The sequence below is a fragment of the Channa argus genome, chromosome 15, assembly GCF_033026475.1.
Source record: "Channa argus isolate prfri chromosome 15, Channa argus male v1.0, whole genome shotgun sequence".
NCBI lineage: Eukaryota > Metazoa > Chordata > Actinopteri > Anabantiformes > Channidae > Channa > Channa argus.
In genome coordinates, this window is record NC_090211.1 from 15,797,521 (window position 1) to 15,817,093 (window position 19,573).

At 38.5% G+C, this 19,573-nt stretch overlaps 2 protein-coding genes and 1 pseudogene across 2 annotated transcripts; 2 read left to right on the top strand and 1 right to left on the bottom strand.

Moving 5' to 3' along the window:
- Positions 1-2,929: 2,929 nt before the first annotated feature.
- LOC137099900 (uncharacterized) lies at positions 2,930-7,152 on the bottom strand. The gene is made up of 4 exons (XM_067477299.1): positions 7,050-7,152; positions 5,873-6,226; positions 5,671-5,777; positions 2,930-4,033 (listed from the first exon to the last, which is right to left on the bottom strand). The coding sequence occupies exons 1-4, from the start codon at positions 7,093-7,095 to the stop codon at positions 3,824-3,826; spliced, it is 717 nt and encodes a 238-aa protein (XP_067333400.1). The 5' UTR covers positions 7,096-7,152; the 3' UTR covers positions 2,930-3,823.
- A 313-nt stretch (positions 7,153-7,465) lies between these two features.
- On the top strand, positions 7,466-11,357 carry LOC137099901 (zona pellucida sperm-binding protein 3-like). The gene is made up of 13 exons (XM_067477300.1): positions 7,466-8,420; positions 8,498-8,613; positions 8,726-8,829; positions 8,911-9,085; positions 9,462-9,579; positions 9,665-9,747; positions 9,831-9,991; positions 10,147-10,296; positions 10,370-10,441; positions 10,516-10,599; positions 10,685-10,762; positions 10,867-10,914; positions 10,996-11,357. The coding sequence occupies exons 1-13, from the start codon at positions 8,040-8,042 to the stop codon at positions 11,166-11,168; spliced, it is 1,743 nt and encodes a 580-aa protein (XP_067333401.1). The 5' UTR covers positions 7,466-8,039; the 3' UTR covers positions 11,169-11,357.
- Positions 11,358-13,732: 2,375 nt separating this feature from the next.
- Positions 13,733-19,502, top strand: LOC137099690 (sterile alpha motif domain-containing protein 9-like; annotated as a pseudogene).
- Positions 19,503-19,573: the final 71 nt, after the last annotated feature.

Genomic DNA, 19,573 nt, shown 5'->3' on the forward strand with positions numbered 1-19,573 from the left:
CAGTTCCAGCTGTGCACTCCGAGGCTGAGTTGCCTGTGTTTCTCTGCAAGCTGCCGCCTTCTCACCCTGCCAAGGCTCGTTGTCAGGGCCACATCTAGGGGAAGCTGTATCCAGGACGTTCACTTTGAACCTCCAACCTGAAGGTCGTGCAAGCTTAACAAGTCCCTTCTGCACAACTGGCTTCGGGGACAGAGTCCAAGCAGGGACCTAGCGTATTAGCAGAAACAGGGACACACCTCAAGTTCAGTAACAAGTCTTAAAACTTAGGGGATTTCCCTCTTCCAGAGTCGCTTTAGACTCACGTCATTCAACAAAACAATCACTATTGCCTGTGTCGTTTGTTTGTCTGTTTCTTTGTTCCTAAAAAAAAAAAAAAAAGAACTTAAAAAAAAATACATAAAAAAAAAAAACCTGCATTTACTCCACACTGGACTTGAATCAAGGAACTGGCGTTTAAGTGGGGAGTCGATTAGAGTGGGAGGATAGATCACTGGGACGGAGATCGAGTCTCAGATGTGCCCTGGATTTCTCGGCGCAGCACCAGCACTGAGAGCCCCGCCCTCTCCCACACCCCTCGCCTGCACTCTTATCTACCTGTCTAGTGTTGGAAATCACATGCTCTCCCCTTTTATTAAAAAAAAAGTCACATAGACTTTAAGGCAACTGGAGCTCAAGCAGAATATGCCTCTCAATCATGTATCAGACATGGATCTGGGGCTGGAGCCCCAAAAAGGGTGTGAATTAGCAGATCTCTCTTAAATACAAAGGCCTGGGTTGAATATGCACATGCTAGTTCATATACCATATACAACCAAGAGTACATTAATGGGTGTATGTGTGTACGTATATGGCTAGAACTCTCTGTTTTCCACTTAGCCTAAGCCCTTACCCCCCTCCTCTTTCCCCCTTCCCCGGCTTCAGCCACTTATCCTGTGTATCCCCCTTGACATTATATTTCCCAGAAGACTAAATCATAAACATATCAGAGTAATACAAAATAATGAAAACAAATACTTGAATCAAAAGAAGCGCCAATAATGTAATGTGAACACTTTTTGTAGTGTTTTTTTTTTTTTTTGTCTCATTCATACACTTCAGAGATTTTTGATAGCATCGGTTCAGAGTGATTTAAATTTGAAATGAGTGTTGATGAAAACAAAGATCAATATAAAGGCAATTTTACATCTGTCGTATTTGAGTGTTTGCACAAGGCTGCTTGTACTGTATGTTGTATGGATGAATGTGACATATGTTAACGTGAAAACATTTATGAGATCTTGTGGTTACAGTGGATGAATCTCCGCCTCATATTTCTTTTCAATTCAGTACACTTGTAGTTGTTTTATTTTTGTTTGTTTGGTTTTTTTTTTTTTGCTTGACAAAACTATATTCTGATGTTAATTGTTACTAGCCTCTAGCGTTGCACTGAGTGTCAGCCTCACCCCTCATCCAGCTAAATGAACAACATGATACAAGTACTGAGGGGAGACGGGGACAGTTCATGTGTAAATGTTTACTCAAGGACTAAAATAAGTGTGTTTTTTAAAATGTAATGTTTATCTACCTTAGTGGCTTTCATTGTGGAATAATCCAAGAAAGTATGGATCATAATTGAGTATTGCACCATTTTCAGACTCTAAACCTAAAAAAATTCAGAAAACTGAAAAAAAAAATCACATATGTATAAAAAAAATCCAGCAAAAAAAAAAAAAAAAGTATTTTGCAGACCTGTGGCCATAGATTGGGTTAGAAGGACTTCAGCTCTCCCAAATCTGAGCAACGGAGAGGGTGAAGGACAAGACATCAGACTGAGCCTTGGCTTCTAGGGCTCACTTCAGAGGTGCCTACCTTTTTGGATTGTTAGCTTTTGTTTAGTTTTCACATTTGTTCATTTCACTCGTCATTTGTTTTCCTGCAAGGCCACTGACAGTTTACAAAACACTTTGGTTTTTGTTTGTTTGTTTGTTTTTCTGGAGTTCAACAAAATCAGCAACACAAAGGAATAAAATCATGGGAATGTTGGGAAAAAATGAAAGATTACAGACATGCTTCCATTTTTAAAAGAAAAAAGAAAAAAAAAGTGTAACGTGACAGTTCACAGAATGAACATTTATTGTGCTACTTTCAGAACTCTGGGATTGAACAGTGTTGTCTTGTTGTGTTTAAAACCTTGTGTTCTGTGTTAATATTGATTTTATGGACTATCTGAAGCCTGTATGTTTTATGTTGATTATATATAGTTTTCCTTTATATACACCCACACATGCACGTATGTGTGTGTGTATACATGTATATGTTTTATTTTTTATATATGTGTGTGCTTTTATATATATATATATAAAAGCACACACATATATATAATTTTTTATTTTTATTATAATTTTTTTTTAAGACGCAATTGCTCACTATCTTGCACACACACGAAAATGTGGATCTTGTCTCAGGAAGGCCAGGGTTCCAGAGTACCAACTCCACGCCATTTTAATGTACATTTTTATTATGAGTTTAAAAAAAAAAAAAAAAAAAAGGAAGATTTAAAAGAAACAATTCTAAGCACTAAAAGTTATGGATTTCAGAAGAAGCGAAATTACCTTTGTTTCTAAATCCGTAGCAGTTACATAATAACCAAATAATGGACTTTAAATGAAAATGGAGTGCTTTATATATAAATCTATATATTAAAATTGCTTTACATTTAAAAACAAAAAAAAAGGTCAATGATTTTGATTGTTTAAAAAAAGAAGAAGACAGTGAATAACATGCAAAATGCTGTATGTTTGAATCGTTATGGTGTTTTCTTATTGAGGTCCCGTCCTGACTGAATCAGGAACATTGTGCATTACTCTTTCTTTCCTCCCTCTCTCTCTCTCTCTCTCTGTCTCTCTCTCTCTCTCTCTCTCTCTCTCTCTCTCTGTCTGTCTCATTCTCCCACAGCGGGTATTATTAATAGATAAAATCAGACTTTGAGGAACATTTTTTTATTTTTATTTTTTTTTCACATTTTCAAGGATGTTTGTAAAAACATGAGCTGGTTCTAAAGGATCATGAAACTATGCACAAGTGTTTGGGGGGTTGGTAGTTGGGGATTTTATGACCTACTTCTTAAGTGGCTGATCTATTGCAGGGGATACAGTGTGTTTTTATTTGTTTTGTTTTTGTAATGGGGGGTGGAGCGGAGCGGAGGGGTGATTCATGTTGAGCCCTCCGCCTCCAGCTTCCTTCCCCTGATTCTGATTGACCTAGCGCTGCATCGCCATGCTGTGTATTTCTAAAACCAATGAGCATCTCACTCTTTAGCACTGTGGGATTCTAGCCTGTCACCCTCAAGGGGTTTTGTTTCTCTCCTTTATTTCTCTCAGTTAATGTTGTTGGAAAGTGGGTTGTGGAATATGGGATTAGGGCTGCTTTTTTTTTTTTTTTTTTGGCCTTTTTTTGTTGTTTGAAATCTTAAGTAAAATGTCTGTACTGAGATTTTAATGAGAAGTCAGTGGCTTGTAATGTTTTATTTTTTCTCTCTGTATATCTCTTTCTCCTCATAGAATGTGATTGTTAAATGACATGCACCGAAACAAATGTTTTCATGAACTATGGAGCTTCTTTCAAATATTAATAAAATAGCATTTTTTTTTCATGGCTGTTAAAAATGTGCCATTCGGTGTTTGTCTCTGGGCCTTTGTTTCACATGAAATCATCTTTAGTATGAGCGGGGGCTCTTCCTCCGAGCAGCATGTGTTGCTTTGCACCTCTCAAGTCATATTTTTGCAGTAGAGGTGATGTCATTTCCAAAGTTTGCAGAAACGTTAGTTTGATGCTAGAGGTCACATCAGGCTCTGAGGGGGAGCTGCCTGGGACAGGCGTAGTAGTTTTCCTGTGAGGATAGGATGCTAGGGTTAGCATACACAGGAAAATTCACTTCCTCCAGGTGTGAGGGGGCCTCTTGGTTATTTTGAGGCATTGATCCACTTTTCTGCTTCCTCGTCATTTCCTCGTAGATGGGGATGTGACTTTGTGGCCTTTTATCATTCCTCACCTTCTGCAAAAGACACAATTTCTTATTATGTTATACAGTACACAGTGCCACATTAAGCATTGTAAAATGACGTCTTTACTGATTTTGAATTTGGATGACATAATCTGAACTCCTAATGATCAAAAATGACTAAAGCATAGAAAGGAAGCTGAAAATTGGTAAAGTCGCCCCCTGGTCACTTAACTAAAAACGTAAAAACAGTTTCAAAGTAACCAAATTTTTTTTTAGCATTATTTTTTTATCTTAGAACATAAGGCTTCATCACTATCATTATTCCTCCTGAGCATCTTTTTAGTATAAAATTTCTTCTGTGTCACCATTGCAGTGGAAGTAAAGTTAGAAAAATTGGGAATTTCATACTAAAATGGTCCATATCTGCATGTCTGACTCATCCAGAATGTTGAAGCCCTTTTTCATCTTTAAATAAACTCAATGATGGAGGACTGTGGATTTTCTTACATAAGAAGCATCTTATGGAGGGGTCTCCTGTAGATTGAACAGGGACAATGGTGACTAAAACTACCTGACTTGTTTTAAGATGCACTTAAACCTAAACCTGTTCTTTGATTTAAGATAATGCTAAAAGAGATGTTATTCCAAAGAAGACCAACATGTTTGGCTATGCTTAGTTCATGGTTTGAGATTCCCAAATCTGTCTGTAAAGTCTTCAGCCAAACATATTTTATTTATACAATTAAAAATGAAATGCCCTTAAAGGTATTTCCCCATAATATAAAGATTTATCCTACACTTTAATACTTTTTTAGTCTAATTGTACTCAGAAAGGTTTTGAGCGATAACCTTGTTTTAAACAGTGATGTTATGATGGAATTGTTGAGTCACAATATGTAAGAATAAACTTTCCTTATTTATCACCAGACACGTCAGGTGTGATAAAACCAAAAGACCACATACAGGATAGCAGCTTCCTTTCACCGGATGGGTTTTTATAATGCAAAGATACACAACACTGTTTAGCAGGTTTAACACTGATATACTTTTAACATATAACATCACATATGTGGATTTAAATGGATGTATCTGATGAAATCCCTGTGAACTACACTGAAATCAGAGGCTCTTCTGTGTGATTGAGAAGAGGCTATGTGATCACTTGTTTGCTGATAAGTAGATAATAGGACTCAGCTGTGCAGTGCTGCTCTGATGAGGCTGATTGTTTTAAAGAGCCCCCATTGCTCACACCAGTCACAGAAGAGTTTTAGCATTCAGAGCCAGTTTGTGGTGTTTGCTGGTCTCAGCTTGCACAGAGCCTCAGCTCCCACTTTGTCAATGCAGCATCCCTGCAGTAAAAACTAGATGTTTTGATTTACCTGACTAATGATTTTGAATGCTGTAACTGCTTATTATTGTTAAACACACCCCACGGTATGTCAGTGAGGCCGCATATGATTACTGGTCCTTTTTTGATAATTATTTTCATTTTGGATATTTCATAATGATTTTTGAGATTTGTTTTAGGTAATTTTACACAATGCTTATTTAACTATTGTCTGAACAGTTATCAGTTGCTTTGGAAACTTAAACAGATGTCAGTCACACATTATGAATGTAATGTGTTGAGAAGACAAAGATTCACTGAGAACCATTAACAGCAGTGTTAGTTTAGAATAGATACTCACACATTTCTGTATGGCCAACCAGCTGAATGAGAACAGGAGAAATCCTGCTGCTGACAAGATGCTCAGGAGCAGAGGAAGGTAACTGGCAGAGCAGTGGCAGGACCTTCCTGCATCAGAAACACACACCAATGCACATTCAAAATGTGGACTTGCGTTTCACTGCAGTAAAGTGCGAGTATTGTGTGGCTTTTTGACCGCATACCTGCTCCTTCAACCAACAAGAAAACTCTTTGAGTGGTGAGGAGGAGGTCAGTGTTGTCCTGCTTCCTGTAGCTCAGCTCCAATGTGTAGAGACCCGTGTCAGTGCGCTGTAAGTAGGAAATGGTCACATTGACATGCTGGGAGTCCAGTCCGCCATGGAGCACCAGACGTCCCCTGTGCTCTGGGTTGACCGTGACCCCACTGCCCTCAGCAATAGACAGCAGCGTCATCTGGCTCTGGGAGTTGCGGTGGTAAAGGTTAATGCCGTTCAGGGTGCTGAGGCCCTGCTGAAAGGAGCAGGACAGCTCCAGTGACTGGTTCTCCATCAGACGCCTGAAGGTCAGCTCAGCACAGGCTGGAGAAGAAATCCGTGTCAAGTTGCAGTAAACATACACAGTTAATGAAGTAGTTTCTGGTAGCTGATACTTGTGTGCGTATGGCAATGTCAGTCTGTTAGATTGGCCCAGACTGAATCTCTCATTACAAACAGTTGGGTTGGATACAGAAGTTTTCATCCCCTTAGACTGAACTAGCATGTGCTGTGTTGATGAGAGAAAATCTTTTAGTCTTCATTTCAAAATAAGGGCGTGCAAGCTATGGCAACCAACTGCACTGCATGAATTTCCATACATTTAGTGCAGGCTTTCATGCCCCCAGAGGGTAATGCTCCTCACCGTCACTGGCAGAGTGACAGCTGATTGTTAGTGAAATTTGGCTGAACTATCCAACAAATTGTTGATCCTGACTACTCTTGTTTATCTACTGGCAAAGGTTTCACTTATTCAGTGGAATAGCTCTACAACTAATAGAAGAAATACATTTAAACGTATAGATAATTATACATTTTTTAGGATGAACAGTATTTCTTTTTTATCTCATGCCAGCATTAGATTAAGGTTAAACACTAAATCAAATTGAAGTTCATAAGAAGGTTTAGATGCTTACACAATAAACTCAACATCACAAAAACATCAATTTTGTCATAGTGAGTATTTATAGCAAGATCCAATTTAACACATGTGACCAAATCCACAAAGCTGTGGTCTGATGAAAAACATACCAAATAACATGTTGGATAAAGTATTTTGAAGTTAAACTCTAACGGTCACAAGCATCCACAGTTTGCTATAACAAAAACCTCTGATCATTTTTGCAAACGGTAAATAAAGTTTCCTTACCTTCAAAGAGCTGAAAGATAAAGACAATGCATGTTAAGCTCCTCATGGCTCTTTCAGTAATAAGAGCACTGGCAGCTAGGTTGTAATGTACCCTCCTACTTCCTTCAGTTTCAAAACATTGTTCTTTACATCTCAGCAGGAAGAAGACTTCAAAAACTACAACTGTCAATAAAATACTAGAGCTCAGATGTCACTTTAAAACCCTCAGCCACTGGATTCACACATTTTATGTATACAATCAAAACTTAAATCTCATAACATTTATTTTCCCAGTATTTTTCCCAGTATTTTTAATTTTTGCAGAACTTTAAGACATTTTGAAGGCTTTTTTTTCTAATCTTTTTTTCTAAAAAAACGTTTTGAGCCATGAATTTTCTGTTTTTAACAGTAATCCTATGATGGTATTGAGTCAGAATTTATAAGAATAAACTTTCATTATGTATCACCAGACATGTCTGGCTTGATCAGAACGAAAGTGCAGTTCAGAGCCAGTTAGGATTACAGTCAGCGACAAGACGATTGTTATTGGTGGTTATTGCTATTCTGTGGTTTCACATGAAGCTCAATGCTCCATTCCAGCACACGATTTTGTATAATGTCCTATGATGCACACTTATAAAGAAAATACATGTTCTTTTTTTATTGCGATTGCAAACGGCAAGACAGAAACCACAGACTTTTAAAAGTAAAACATCGAATGTGCTTTGTGACATTTCTTTCTTTGTATGTGAGGTACATTTAAAGTTTTTACACTGATGTACATTTATTAAATAGCATCAAATCGGTTGATGAAATCCTGCTTCAACTACACTGCACTGTGTTATTGAGAAGAGGCTGTGTGATCACTTGTTTGCTGATAAGTAGATAATAGGACTCAGCTGTGCAGTGCTGCTCTGATGAAGCTGATTGTTTTAAAGAGCCCCCAGTGCTCAGACCAGTCACAGAGGAGTTTTAGCAGCCACAGCCAGTGTGTGGTGTTTGCTGGCATTTATGGAGACCATGTTTTTGTGGGTTCAGCTCCTTGTTGGACTCTGTCTTCACTGCTCTTTTGCTGTTCCATCAACACTTCAGTACACGCAATATGCTGCATATCAAAGACCTCAGCCTACACAGAGTCAGAGCTCTGAAAGCAATATGCAGCAAAAAGGTCCAACTGAGAACCAAGAGAAGGTGAACACTGTCAGAGTGACCTGCTACCCAGACTCACTGGACATTGTAATCAAAGCCGACATGTTTGGAGTTGGAGCTCCTGTTGACGGTGGCGAGCTGCGCCTTGGCGTTCAGAACAAGGATGACTGTAGAGCTACAGCGACTTCAAGAGATGAGTTGAGAATTGTTGTTGGACTACTGGACTGTGGGACCAAACACTGGGTAAAAGACAACCTATGGTATTTCACGCATCTTTTTTTTATTATGTTGTAGTTCTTAAAAAATGCTACTATCCCCAGATGACTGCAGACGCTCTGGTCTACACAAACCTCCTCATATACTCTCCTGTGATGTCTCCTTATGGCCTAATTCGAATGGATGAGGCCGTGGTTCCAATTGAATGCCATTATGAAAGGTCTGTCTGTTTTAGAAAGGCTTTTCAAAATTTTTTTTTTTTTTTTTTTTTTTTTTTTTTTTTAAAGCTCACTGAGATGCCTCCATTTGAAATGCCTGTTTTCGGTTCTTAGGAAGTACAGTTTGTCCAGTTCTTCACTCAGGCCTACCTGGATTCCCTTCATGTCCACCCAAGCGGCAGTGGAAAAGTTGAGGTTTGACCTGAGAATTATGACCAGTGAGTTTCTTATTTTACTTGTGTTAATTTTATTTTATTTTATATTTTGTTTCTAACCATTCTTACAACTTCTGTGTGTAGATGACTGGCTACATGAAAGAGGCTCCAATGTTTTTTACCTCGGTGAGCCCATCAGCATCGAAGCCTCAGTCAGAGTGGGACATCACATGGGGCTCCGGGTGTTTATGAGCAGCTGCGTTGCTACACTTAACCCAGACATACACTCTGCTCCCAGATATGTCTTCATTGAAAATGGGTAAGCACTTGAAGCAGCTGGAAATTGTAGAGGCCAGATCTGTTAATCTCCCCTAGAGATTGACTTACAGCTTTTGTCTTATCTTAATCTTATCCTAATTGAATGTTGGATCATTAAAATAGGAGAAAGGGAACAAAGTGATATAAGCTTTATCTAAAACTTCTATTACACTTCTTTGATACTGTGTTACTTTTTTGAACTAAATATGCATTAGGTGGGAGTTTAGGAAGAATTTGTGTATAACTCATCCTAAACTGTTGGCAATCAAGCTGAATTGTGGGTAATGTTTCCACAAAGAAAATGTGTTCTAATACTAAACTGGGACACTTTCAGGCATATGTACAGTACTTCTGACTTTTCGCCCTGCATTTCATAGATGCTTAGTTGACTCCCAACATCCAGGTTCAAGGTCCCACTTCTTAGTCAGGAATGAGAAAGACAAGCTCCAGCTGGTCATTGATGCCTTTAGGTTTCCTAAGGAGGACAGAAGAGAGGTAAGACTAGATTTTGATTCTGATTGCTCATAATTGCTTGTGTACATTTTCACCGTTGCTTTTCCTTTTTGTGTTATTTGAACAGCTCTACATCACATGTCAACTGAATGCTGTACCCGCAAATAATGCGGAGGCACCAGATAAAGCTTGCACTTTTGTAAACCGAAGGTAAATTTTAATATGGTATGAAACTACTTAAATACTGAAATAAAATGTTTGCTGACTAATTAGCAACTGACAATCTTTTTCAGGTGGCGGTCGGCTGATGGTAATGACTACTTGTGCAGGTACTGTCACAGCCAAAGTCAGGCTGGCCAAACCCTCAGTAAGCTGGCCAAGTTTGATCCCCATGGGTTTGGGAAGCCAGATGAACCTGACTTCTTTTGGAGAAGTGGATTGAAGACCAACGAAGGCAAGATTTTGTATAGATAGACATTTTCTGAGGAATAATTCCCCCTCAGATCATCTGGTCTTAGCAATTCAGTACATGTTTTTCGCCACTAGATGTCAGGCTTTACTCATAGTTTTGGACTAGCAGTAGCGCTAAACATGTGTCTAATGTTTTAGAGATGGAACAGGAGGCAAAACTTGGTCCACTGCTGGTCTTGCCTGGTAAACAGAAAAGTGGGCCTCTACCTGTGGAAGAGGCCGTCTCCCATAAACGGAGACCAGCACTGTACGGAAGCCAGTGGAGAAGTGGAATCACTGGCAGAGTTGGTAAGAGCTAATTTCATCTGGTCATGAGAACAAGACAAATGGGAAAGATATTAATGTTCAACTTGGAACCTAGATCTGGAGAAGGAAGTGATTCCTGGTCCTCCACCTACGCTAGACCTGGTTGAGGAGAATGAAGACAGTCCAAGTAAGAATCTTTTAACTATAGGGGTTTAACTGGTGCAGCCAAGAGCTATCATAATAATCCCCTTCAAATCCTAGATCTTGAGAAGGGACTACTGCCTGGTCAAGCATCTGCATCAGACTTGGAGACTAAGGATGATAAGAATGGAACAGTTGTAAAGGGTAAATGGCTAAAACATGAAAATCTTTAACTCTGAACTTTTTTTATCTATTTGACACTTTGGGCACTTTTTTTTTTTAAACCTAGATGTAAAGAAGGGGTCATCTCCTCTGGTTACACCAGAGCTCATGCAGGAAAAGGACATGAATGAAACTGATCTAAATGGTAAATTGAAATAATAAAAACAATGAAAATACAGCTTTTTGCTCAGAACAGTGACTTGAATGATGGGCTTTATTCTGCTTTTTAAAACCTGCTGCTTGGTCCAGAATACACACCAGACCTAACTGACTTCATAAGTGGAGCAGATCTATTGGGTAAAGGAAGAAAAACATTTCAACTTTTACATTTTAATGTCTGAGAAAATGACTTCTAACACATTTGTTTCTAACTTGCAGAGGGCGACTATGAGGATCAGGTGACTGCACACCTAGTGAAATCTGTCCCAGACATCATGGTGAAATCAAAAGCTGCAGAACTGGATGGCTTCACATCAGTTCTCAGTGACTTCAGCCCCTCTGCTCAGGTTAAACTGGATGTGACTTCACTGTCAAATGGAACTTCTACATAATCTGACACTAATGACCTATAGCTAATAATACAGTTTGTTGGATTTGATAGCACAGACTTCATTTTAAAGTGTGTGAGTAAAGAAATTTGTTAAAGTATGAACTGACCTTCCAAAGTAACATTGCCACAACTGTATAATTTGCAGATGATAAACTGTTTGCCAGCTCGTAATAAATGTATTTTCAATTGATATCTAGCTTCTTGGCATAAACTACTTGTAATCAACCTTAATGTAAAAATCACTTCATTAGGAACATTGTCCACCTACTGGAAAATTATAACTCCCCACACAAGTAATGTGCCTCGTTAAATTTACTAATATGGAATATTTCTCAAGATGGTAGATTTATATTTATACCAAAATATTAGAAGGGTAAAATTGCAAAGATGAATTAGTTTATAAACTGTCTATTCAAAGGAAAGTAATAAACATTTAGACTTGAACAACTGGGAGATTAAACAGCTGTACAATGCACTGTCAAAGGCCAGGCTGCCAGCGACATGTACAAAGCAGCAAAAATGTATTGACTTGCAGAGTACAAGCCTGCTGCAACGTCTTTTTGTTTTTCCGCCAACATCCCGCGTCTTCCATTTTTGCCACAGTTTTATTAGAATAAAACTGTACAACAATACATTTACCATTTTATCTATTTAGGGTTAAGAGAAAATTTACTCAATAGATTATAGCAAAAGATGGCATTAAAAGTACACCATGGTAATACAATACTGGCTTGTCTACTAGCCGTTCAAGACATTAGGCCCATATATGCATGGGCCAAAGTGCAAAGACAGCAAGAGACTGTGAGCAGATGATTTATTAGACGATACAAAATGAACAAAGAACTACATTTCACTCCAAATGGAGGGAAAAATAAATTTGAGTTTTAAACTAAACTGGGGAACTAGAGAGACTAAACATAACCAGACTAAGTGAATGAGAGACTAGCATGAATCAGGTTGTCTTGAACTAAGGGGGCTAAATATGAACCAGGCTGAATGAGGGACAAAACAAAAGGCTGAGTGAACTAAAATGAACTAAATATAAATGGGGAACAAAATAAGAAAAAGCAAAAGGGGTGAAACAGGGAAAATCCCAAAACGAAAACCAAACCAAACCCAACTTACAATGATACAAGACATAGATCCCAGTTTCTTTAAAACATAAAAAGGTTAGTAACCTCCAGTGTTACCTTCTTCCCTAGCAAGCTCCGTAGTGCAGTGTCAAGTTTTCTTTTATTTGATTGTGCTATTAAGTCTTTCCTCTGTTCCTTATATCTGCTGCAGTCTAGCAAACATCAAAGGTAGTTCTAATATTTTGGCCCCCATCATTTATTTTAACTAGGGTGGCCAAAATATTAGAACCACCACCAGCCATGTAACAGAGGAAGACACATCCAGGCAAAATGGGTTTGGCTAAAATGTTGAAAGGCAGTGGAGGGTAGGTGAGAAATGGGTTCAGGTGGGGCTCTAATATGGAATAATCAGATGAGACAAATATCAAAACTACGGATGAGTGTGGGAGGTGGGAAACGAGTAAACTGGGAAACGAAACTAGGAAATAAAACAAGTACCTGAAAGTAGAAAAAGAATACGGAATAGTGCAAGAAACTAACTGAATCACCTTCACAACCGACAACATGCAGAGATGTTTGTATGTGGACACACTTCGGAGATAGTTTTCAATACTTCCAAAACTCTATATTAAAATAGAACTATCGATAGGTAATTCGACGGATTTAGCTTTTCAAAATGCCAACAAATAGGCTGTAAACTGAGGCTCGCTTTAGACTATAAAACGAGTTTCAATTTGCAGCAGTGTGACTATCCATGGCAACAATATACTTCCTGTTTCTTTTCGATACTTCCTGTATTTGGTTATTTAAATCTTTATCGTGAAATGTGACATTCACTAAAATTCTACTTTGAAAATGAAACACAAAAAATGATATATAGTTAAGATCGTATTCAGCGGGTCATTGAATCGCCTAAAAAAATAAATTGAGAATTAAAGAATGAAATGAGGTCATCATGAACCATGATCCCATTGTCATCTCAAATAGCGACAAATTAAGAATTCCTCTAACTTTTCTTCGGATCTTTAGAAATGATTAAGCATTAAATGTTAAAAATGTTCATTTGAGAGAGAAACAGGAAGTGTTATCTCGCCATATACAGAAAGTTGCACTGCATGAGCAGGGGAGAATTACTGGTAAGACGACGTGAGCTAGGGACACTAACTGACAAGGAAAACGTAATGGAGGAACTAAAAGAGGTGAGGAACATAAGACTTAGGCAGACGGACAGGAATAAGTTAGGATGCAGGTATTCTTTGGAGTAGACTGGGGGGAGGGGTGGGGGGTGTGTGGGAGTGACCGATAATCAATAGGGGTAAACACCTGGGTACAAGGGGGAGGTAGCCGGGAGAGAGGGAGAAATGACGCGAGAAATGAAATCCCATTTGGAACAGCTCTATCTCTGCGTCATTAAAAATGTTACTTTTTAGATACACGTCAAATCTTATATAGAGTTGTACTATGTAGAATTACACGATTGAAAAGCTCAGATTTTTCTTATTTTAGATACATTTATAGATAACATAAAATAGATCCTATACCAATAAGTAGGAGAAGGGATTTCCCCATTAGTGAGATTTCATACTGAGATTTTCATTTTTATATATATTATTTAGGGGGTTCTACTGTACATGTTATTAATATTCTCATTCTGGCTGCGTTGTATCGTGTTAACAATATTTTTATTGTGCTTTTAAATTGTCTTTCTACTTTGTATTCTGCATCTGTGGTGTTTAACATCCTACGAGTTGGTTCTAATTCCAGGACCAGCGATGACATCATCAATGACGTCACATGACTGCCTTCGAAGTTTTGCCTTTGAATGCCTAACCAAGGTTGTCAAGGAAACAGTGTTTAATGTTTGCTTTGGTGCACTTTTTAGAGCGGACTGACTAGAGCAACAAGATAGCAGTGAAAAGTTCTGTGCAAAGCCGTGGAGGTACGTGGTCTGTTACTGTGTTCTGTGGAATTATTTTGTAACAATTTTGTTTATCAGCTCAATAGTGGAATCTAGAGTTTAATAAATGTTCAGTGTTTGAGCATTTGACACGGGATCACTGGACATGCATAAGCCTGCCGCTACAAACAGTCTTTGACCTTTGATCTTTTGTATTTGTAGATAATGTAAATCTGCTTAGTACTTTTACTAAATTAGCAAAAGATTTTAAGTGGTACTTGTGGTGGAGAATATTTTTAGGCTATTATGCTTGAGTATTGAGTTTTAAGTTTGTGTAACTCAGTACCACCTCTGCATGCATTGTATCCTATTTAGCTGCATGTGGGCAGTGTAGCTGCAGACTGCTCAGAGTGGGCATGCTCACCATTTTTCTCAATTATTAAAACCACCAGTGTGAATGTCGTGGCTGCTCAATGTAGTTTACGTAGTGATTTACTATGTGTGTGCATGTCAATGTGTCTAAAGTTGCAATGTAACAAATAGTAAAGCTTAGACTTTTATCTTCCTTAGGAACATCCATAAAAATGGAGGAATGTTCCTCGCAGATAGGTGAGTTTCATATATCACTGCATTGTACCAAAAAAGAGGGGCATGATTTATCATTGTGTGTCAGAGGGAAAGTGCACAGTATACAGCACATTAAAACAGTAACTCAGCCTAGACTTACTCCACTACTTTACTAGTGAAATCTGTACGTGTTTAATTTTCAAACTAAGGCGAACAAAAATGCAACATTATGACTATTCACTTGAGTACATAATTACTCAAAGACACGAAAATATGTAGCTTGTGGTGTTGCAGTGAAAATATGAGTCAATATACACAGTTCTGATATTTAGTCTTCATGTTAGGGCAGCACAGGCTGTTGCTAGCAATTAACAACTGTGTTGCAACAACGTAATATATAGTAACAGACTTTGTTCACAGTAAAAATATCATAAATGCATTTTCCTGCCATTTATTGACAACTGATTTAAATATTTATTGGATTTCATAGGATGGGAGGAACTGTCTTATGACAGATGGACAGAATCCCATGTGAGTTCCTGGTTGAGATACATTGGAATAAATGAGAACCACATAAAACAGTGAAAGAGGAAGAGGTGATAGGAATTCCTCCGCACTACAATTGGAATGAAAGGTGGCCAAATTGAACATCTACTGAGGAAAAGAGATGAGCTTCTAAATTCCCAATCTGACAAACTGCAAATCCTACATTTGGTGAAGGTGGAGATCAAATGAAAAAAAATGTTTTAGGACCAAAACTACAACACTGTTTACAAGAACCTTGTGACAAAAGACAAAGGGAGAATGTTCTAATAATAATGTCTAATGAAAACACAAACTGTACAGAAGTCGCTTTAACTTCCTGTGACTTTCGGAAATTTGATCAGTATGAAAATGACTGTGGGTATGTAAAGCACAATGTGTTTCCTCCAGAGACAGGAAGTGAAAACATGATTGATCCTTGTCATGAATATAAGTCACTGGAAATAGCACAGACTGGACTCACAAAGGCTAAAAACTAAAGTAGCAAGTGACGTGTTAAGATTTGCATGTGCATGCATGAATATGAGGGCCAATGGCACAATTCATTTCGGTGCTATGGATAAAGTCAAAATCACTCAAGCATGGGAAAAGATGCTTCAAAGGATCGAATCAACAATCTGATGCCAGGAGTTGCATAAGAAACCCACGATTCATCGAGGTGCTGGACAAGGAATCTACAGAAAAAACATGGGTCATTGAATATGATGTTGTTCCAAAAGCCAGCATTGTAAAACAAAAGATTTAGTTTGTTAGTATCCCAAAATTCTCAGAAAAAAACAGTCAAACATGAAAAGACATATCTTTATTGGAGAGTAGGAGCTAACACACTACCCATATTTGAAGAAGACTATTTTCCTATCATTCAGGAACTGGGTGAGAAAGACAAAGAGAGGAGGCAGAGTTGGACTGTATAGAGAATCAACGCAGAAAACTCTCCATCTTCTTAACATGTGGAAAAACACATATAGACAACTGTTTTTTATTATTGTGACTAACCGATTTCAACCAGAACATCTTGACATCAGCTTCTTGATTCACATGAATTTATTCTGTGTATTTGATTTTGACCCTGATTCAAATACATCTGGTCTGTGGTGCATTTAAGAAACAGAAGCTTGTAAACCTTCGCTTCCTTGATGACTATGCAAATGACAAAAAGTTAAGTAATGTTGATTCATAAATGATTTGCAACTTTTTGAGAGAACAAGCTGGATTTTCTGCAATGGACAAAACGACTTCCCTGCTGGGGAACAACCATGTGATGAAAAAACATGGATCAAAACAAGAGAAACGTAACTGACAAAAAAAAGTGTCCCTCATCTGTGACTATATCCTTACCAAATCTTCATTTGTAGTTCTCTTCCTGCTCATGTCTGGTGTTGAGCAGCCACTTGTTGAGACTATAAAGGAATTCTTGAATGAATGGACATGATTTCTTGGCAGTGATATCAGAGTCAAAGGAAAACTACAAGAAGTGGTCAAGTCTTGCCAAGATGTCTTGGCCATCTGTATTTGAAGAAATAAGCATTGTTCAAATGCTACTAAGTCATGTGGATGCCACAATTCAAAATATTCAGCTCTTAAAGAATCAGCCCGCAAGAAAAATACCTGTCTTAAACAGGAGGACTGTGCTGCTTAAAGTCAGTGGAAGAAGCTTTGCTAGATTCTTTAGAACTCATCTGTGCTGACCTGTGTGAGCAAACAAAACTGGACCTCATGAATGAGGATGAAATCAAAGAAACTGAGAGCTACGTCTATCGAGGCGGAAAGATAAAATGTATCAACTTCTGGCTTGCTGACAGCTGTGGAAATATTATAAAGAGGGACGCCTACAAAGAAGCAAGCACAATCCTGGATAACATTGCACATCGTACCAAAGCTAAACGTTCCATACAGAGTTTGAACATATACCACCATCCTGGCAGTGGTGGAAGAACAGTGGCATGACAGATACTCTGGAGCTGGAGGACGAAAGTTCAATGTGCAGTTGTAAAACCATGTAAGGAAATTACAACTGTGTGTGAGCATGCAGTAAAGCTTAGAGAACATGAAGAGAAGGACAAAAACAACTGTCTGCCAGTGCTCCTACTGTTGGAGGACCAAATAAAAGATTACATAGATGATCTTAGACAGCAACTTGGGAGTGTCATTGCCACCAAAAAGCTCAATACATCTTTATTGTGCTTCATCCTGCTCAGCTGCAACCGGTCAAACGATCCAGAAAGAATGCACAGAGCATCTTCACCTCAAACAGTAGCAGTCACACATAAGTTGTCAAATGGAGAAAAGTCTTTGTTCACAGGAAAGCTCAAGAAACTCAAACTGCAGTTTCAACCAGAATTTATCCTCACATTTGTTCTAATGAGCGAAGAGTTCCCAAAAAGCTATATTGAGGACGATCATTCATCACCTGTTACTCGACTGATTTGTGGCTCTCTTGAACTGCTATGTTGAAAACTCATACGTGTCACACTGTGAATGAAGAGAGGCCTCTCTCGGCATAAATACCTTTTTGGACATAACTCGGTACCATGCATTTGTGAATCATCTCAGTGATGAAGCGACGCTTCATCCACAACGAAAGTTCAACACGCCTCTCATCAATACTAATTATTCATTCGCTAGTGGCAAAGGAAATTTTAAGTCAGCTGTCTGTGATTTGGCCTCAGAGCGACATTGCCATGGATCTCATCAGTGATGATTTACTTATGACGCATAGGTTTAACGGAGATGAGTTCCTGAAGTTCGTCGAAGATCTTTTCATCTCTCCTATTCTCTCCTTCCATATGATACTATTGTTCTCGACACCTTGGGACAAGTGTAAATTCCTGTCCGAAATAGATGTTTTTGTAAATGAAACTGTAAAATCTGAATTTATGAAGTACTTGTTAACAGACTACATACCAGCAGAGGTCCAAAAACCCTGGTAGACCTTTCATTGCCAGCTAAAAGGATTACAGAAGAGCTTGTACCAAGCACTTGAGTACATTTCTGAAGACCTCAGCTACTTTCAAACTGACATCAGTGAAGTGGATGAAGAGCTTGATGCAAGGGATCCAGAACAAGTATACAATCCCAGAGAATGGTTAACAAGGAAGAGTGATGTGTGAGTGCTGGATGTTTTTGCAATATACCAAAAAGGAGTCATTTAGGAGTTGAGAGCAACAGTGCCGACTCAACCTGTGTAGCTAAAGAGCCTTCTCCTTTCAAAGACAAATGATAATCTACAACCTCGGTGGAGGAAACTCATGACAGAATACAAGCAGGGGAACAAACGTGATCTACCCAGAGAACCTGACATGGAATGAACTGGAACAGTGGAATCGCCAATAATCAGCGTGGCCGCGGTGGAGAGGTGCGTCGAGGAGCAGCATGTGGATTCCACTCCGGAGGTACGGTGTTGGTGGTGGCAGCATCCCCCGACCGCGCTACCTGCGGGAGGTGGAGCGGCCACCTGGTATCTCACGGTGTAGTCCTGGGTCATTAAACAAACAGCCGGGCGGATAGAGACTGTTTCTTCCATGTAGCTCGAGGTATTAAGAGCTGCGAAGTGCTTCGCCTGTGCGGTGACAACTTTGGAAAACCCCCAAGATAAGTTACTTTTTTTTTTGCTTAGTTCGTCTTCCAAACATCTAATGGTCTCTCGGAACTGCATGAAAAAGTGTACACAGTTTGCACAGACCTCCATTTCGAAACGACGAGGACAGCTTAAATTTACTGGGGTATTTTACACGTTGTGAATCTAGGGATTTGATATAGAAAGAAGAATGTCTTTGCTTATTTTATGACAGAGTCAAGGACTTAGTTTGTCTAATGATGTAAGAGTACTTCACGAAAATGTTTTAATTTTTACTGTATTTGGTTTTGCTTTTAATAGTTGGGGAAGTGTCATTTTGTTGTACAACTGGTCTCAGATTTCAAAATAAAGGTTATTTGAGGATATAGGTTTTGTACACAGTTTAATGACGCTTGATGTAAACCTTATTTCACCCTGAATTTCACTGTTTATTATTTATATTATTAAATATCTGTTATAGCATTTAATCTTAAGTAGGGTTATATCTAGAAATTAGCTTTTTAGGTTCAGTGTAATGTTATGAGGTAAAACAGAACGTCCTAATGTTTCAACTAACCTATAATGAAGGATATAGGTTAAAATATTCCTAAACAAATACAAAGGATAGATATGTGGCGGCTTTCTGAACATCACTATAAAATAAGAAAATGCAGTTGTTCTGTAAAGATGTGACTTTTCACAAGTAATTTGCCTTGATGGTGGATTACTATCAATATAGAATATGTACTGTTCCTAAATCTGAGAGCCTC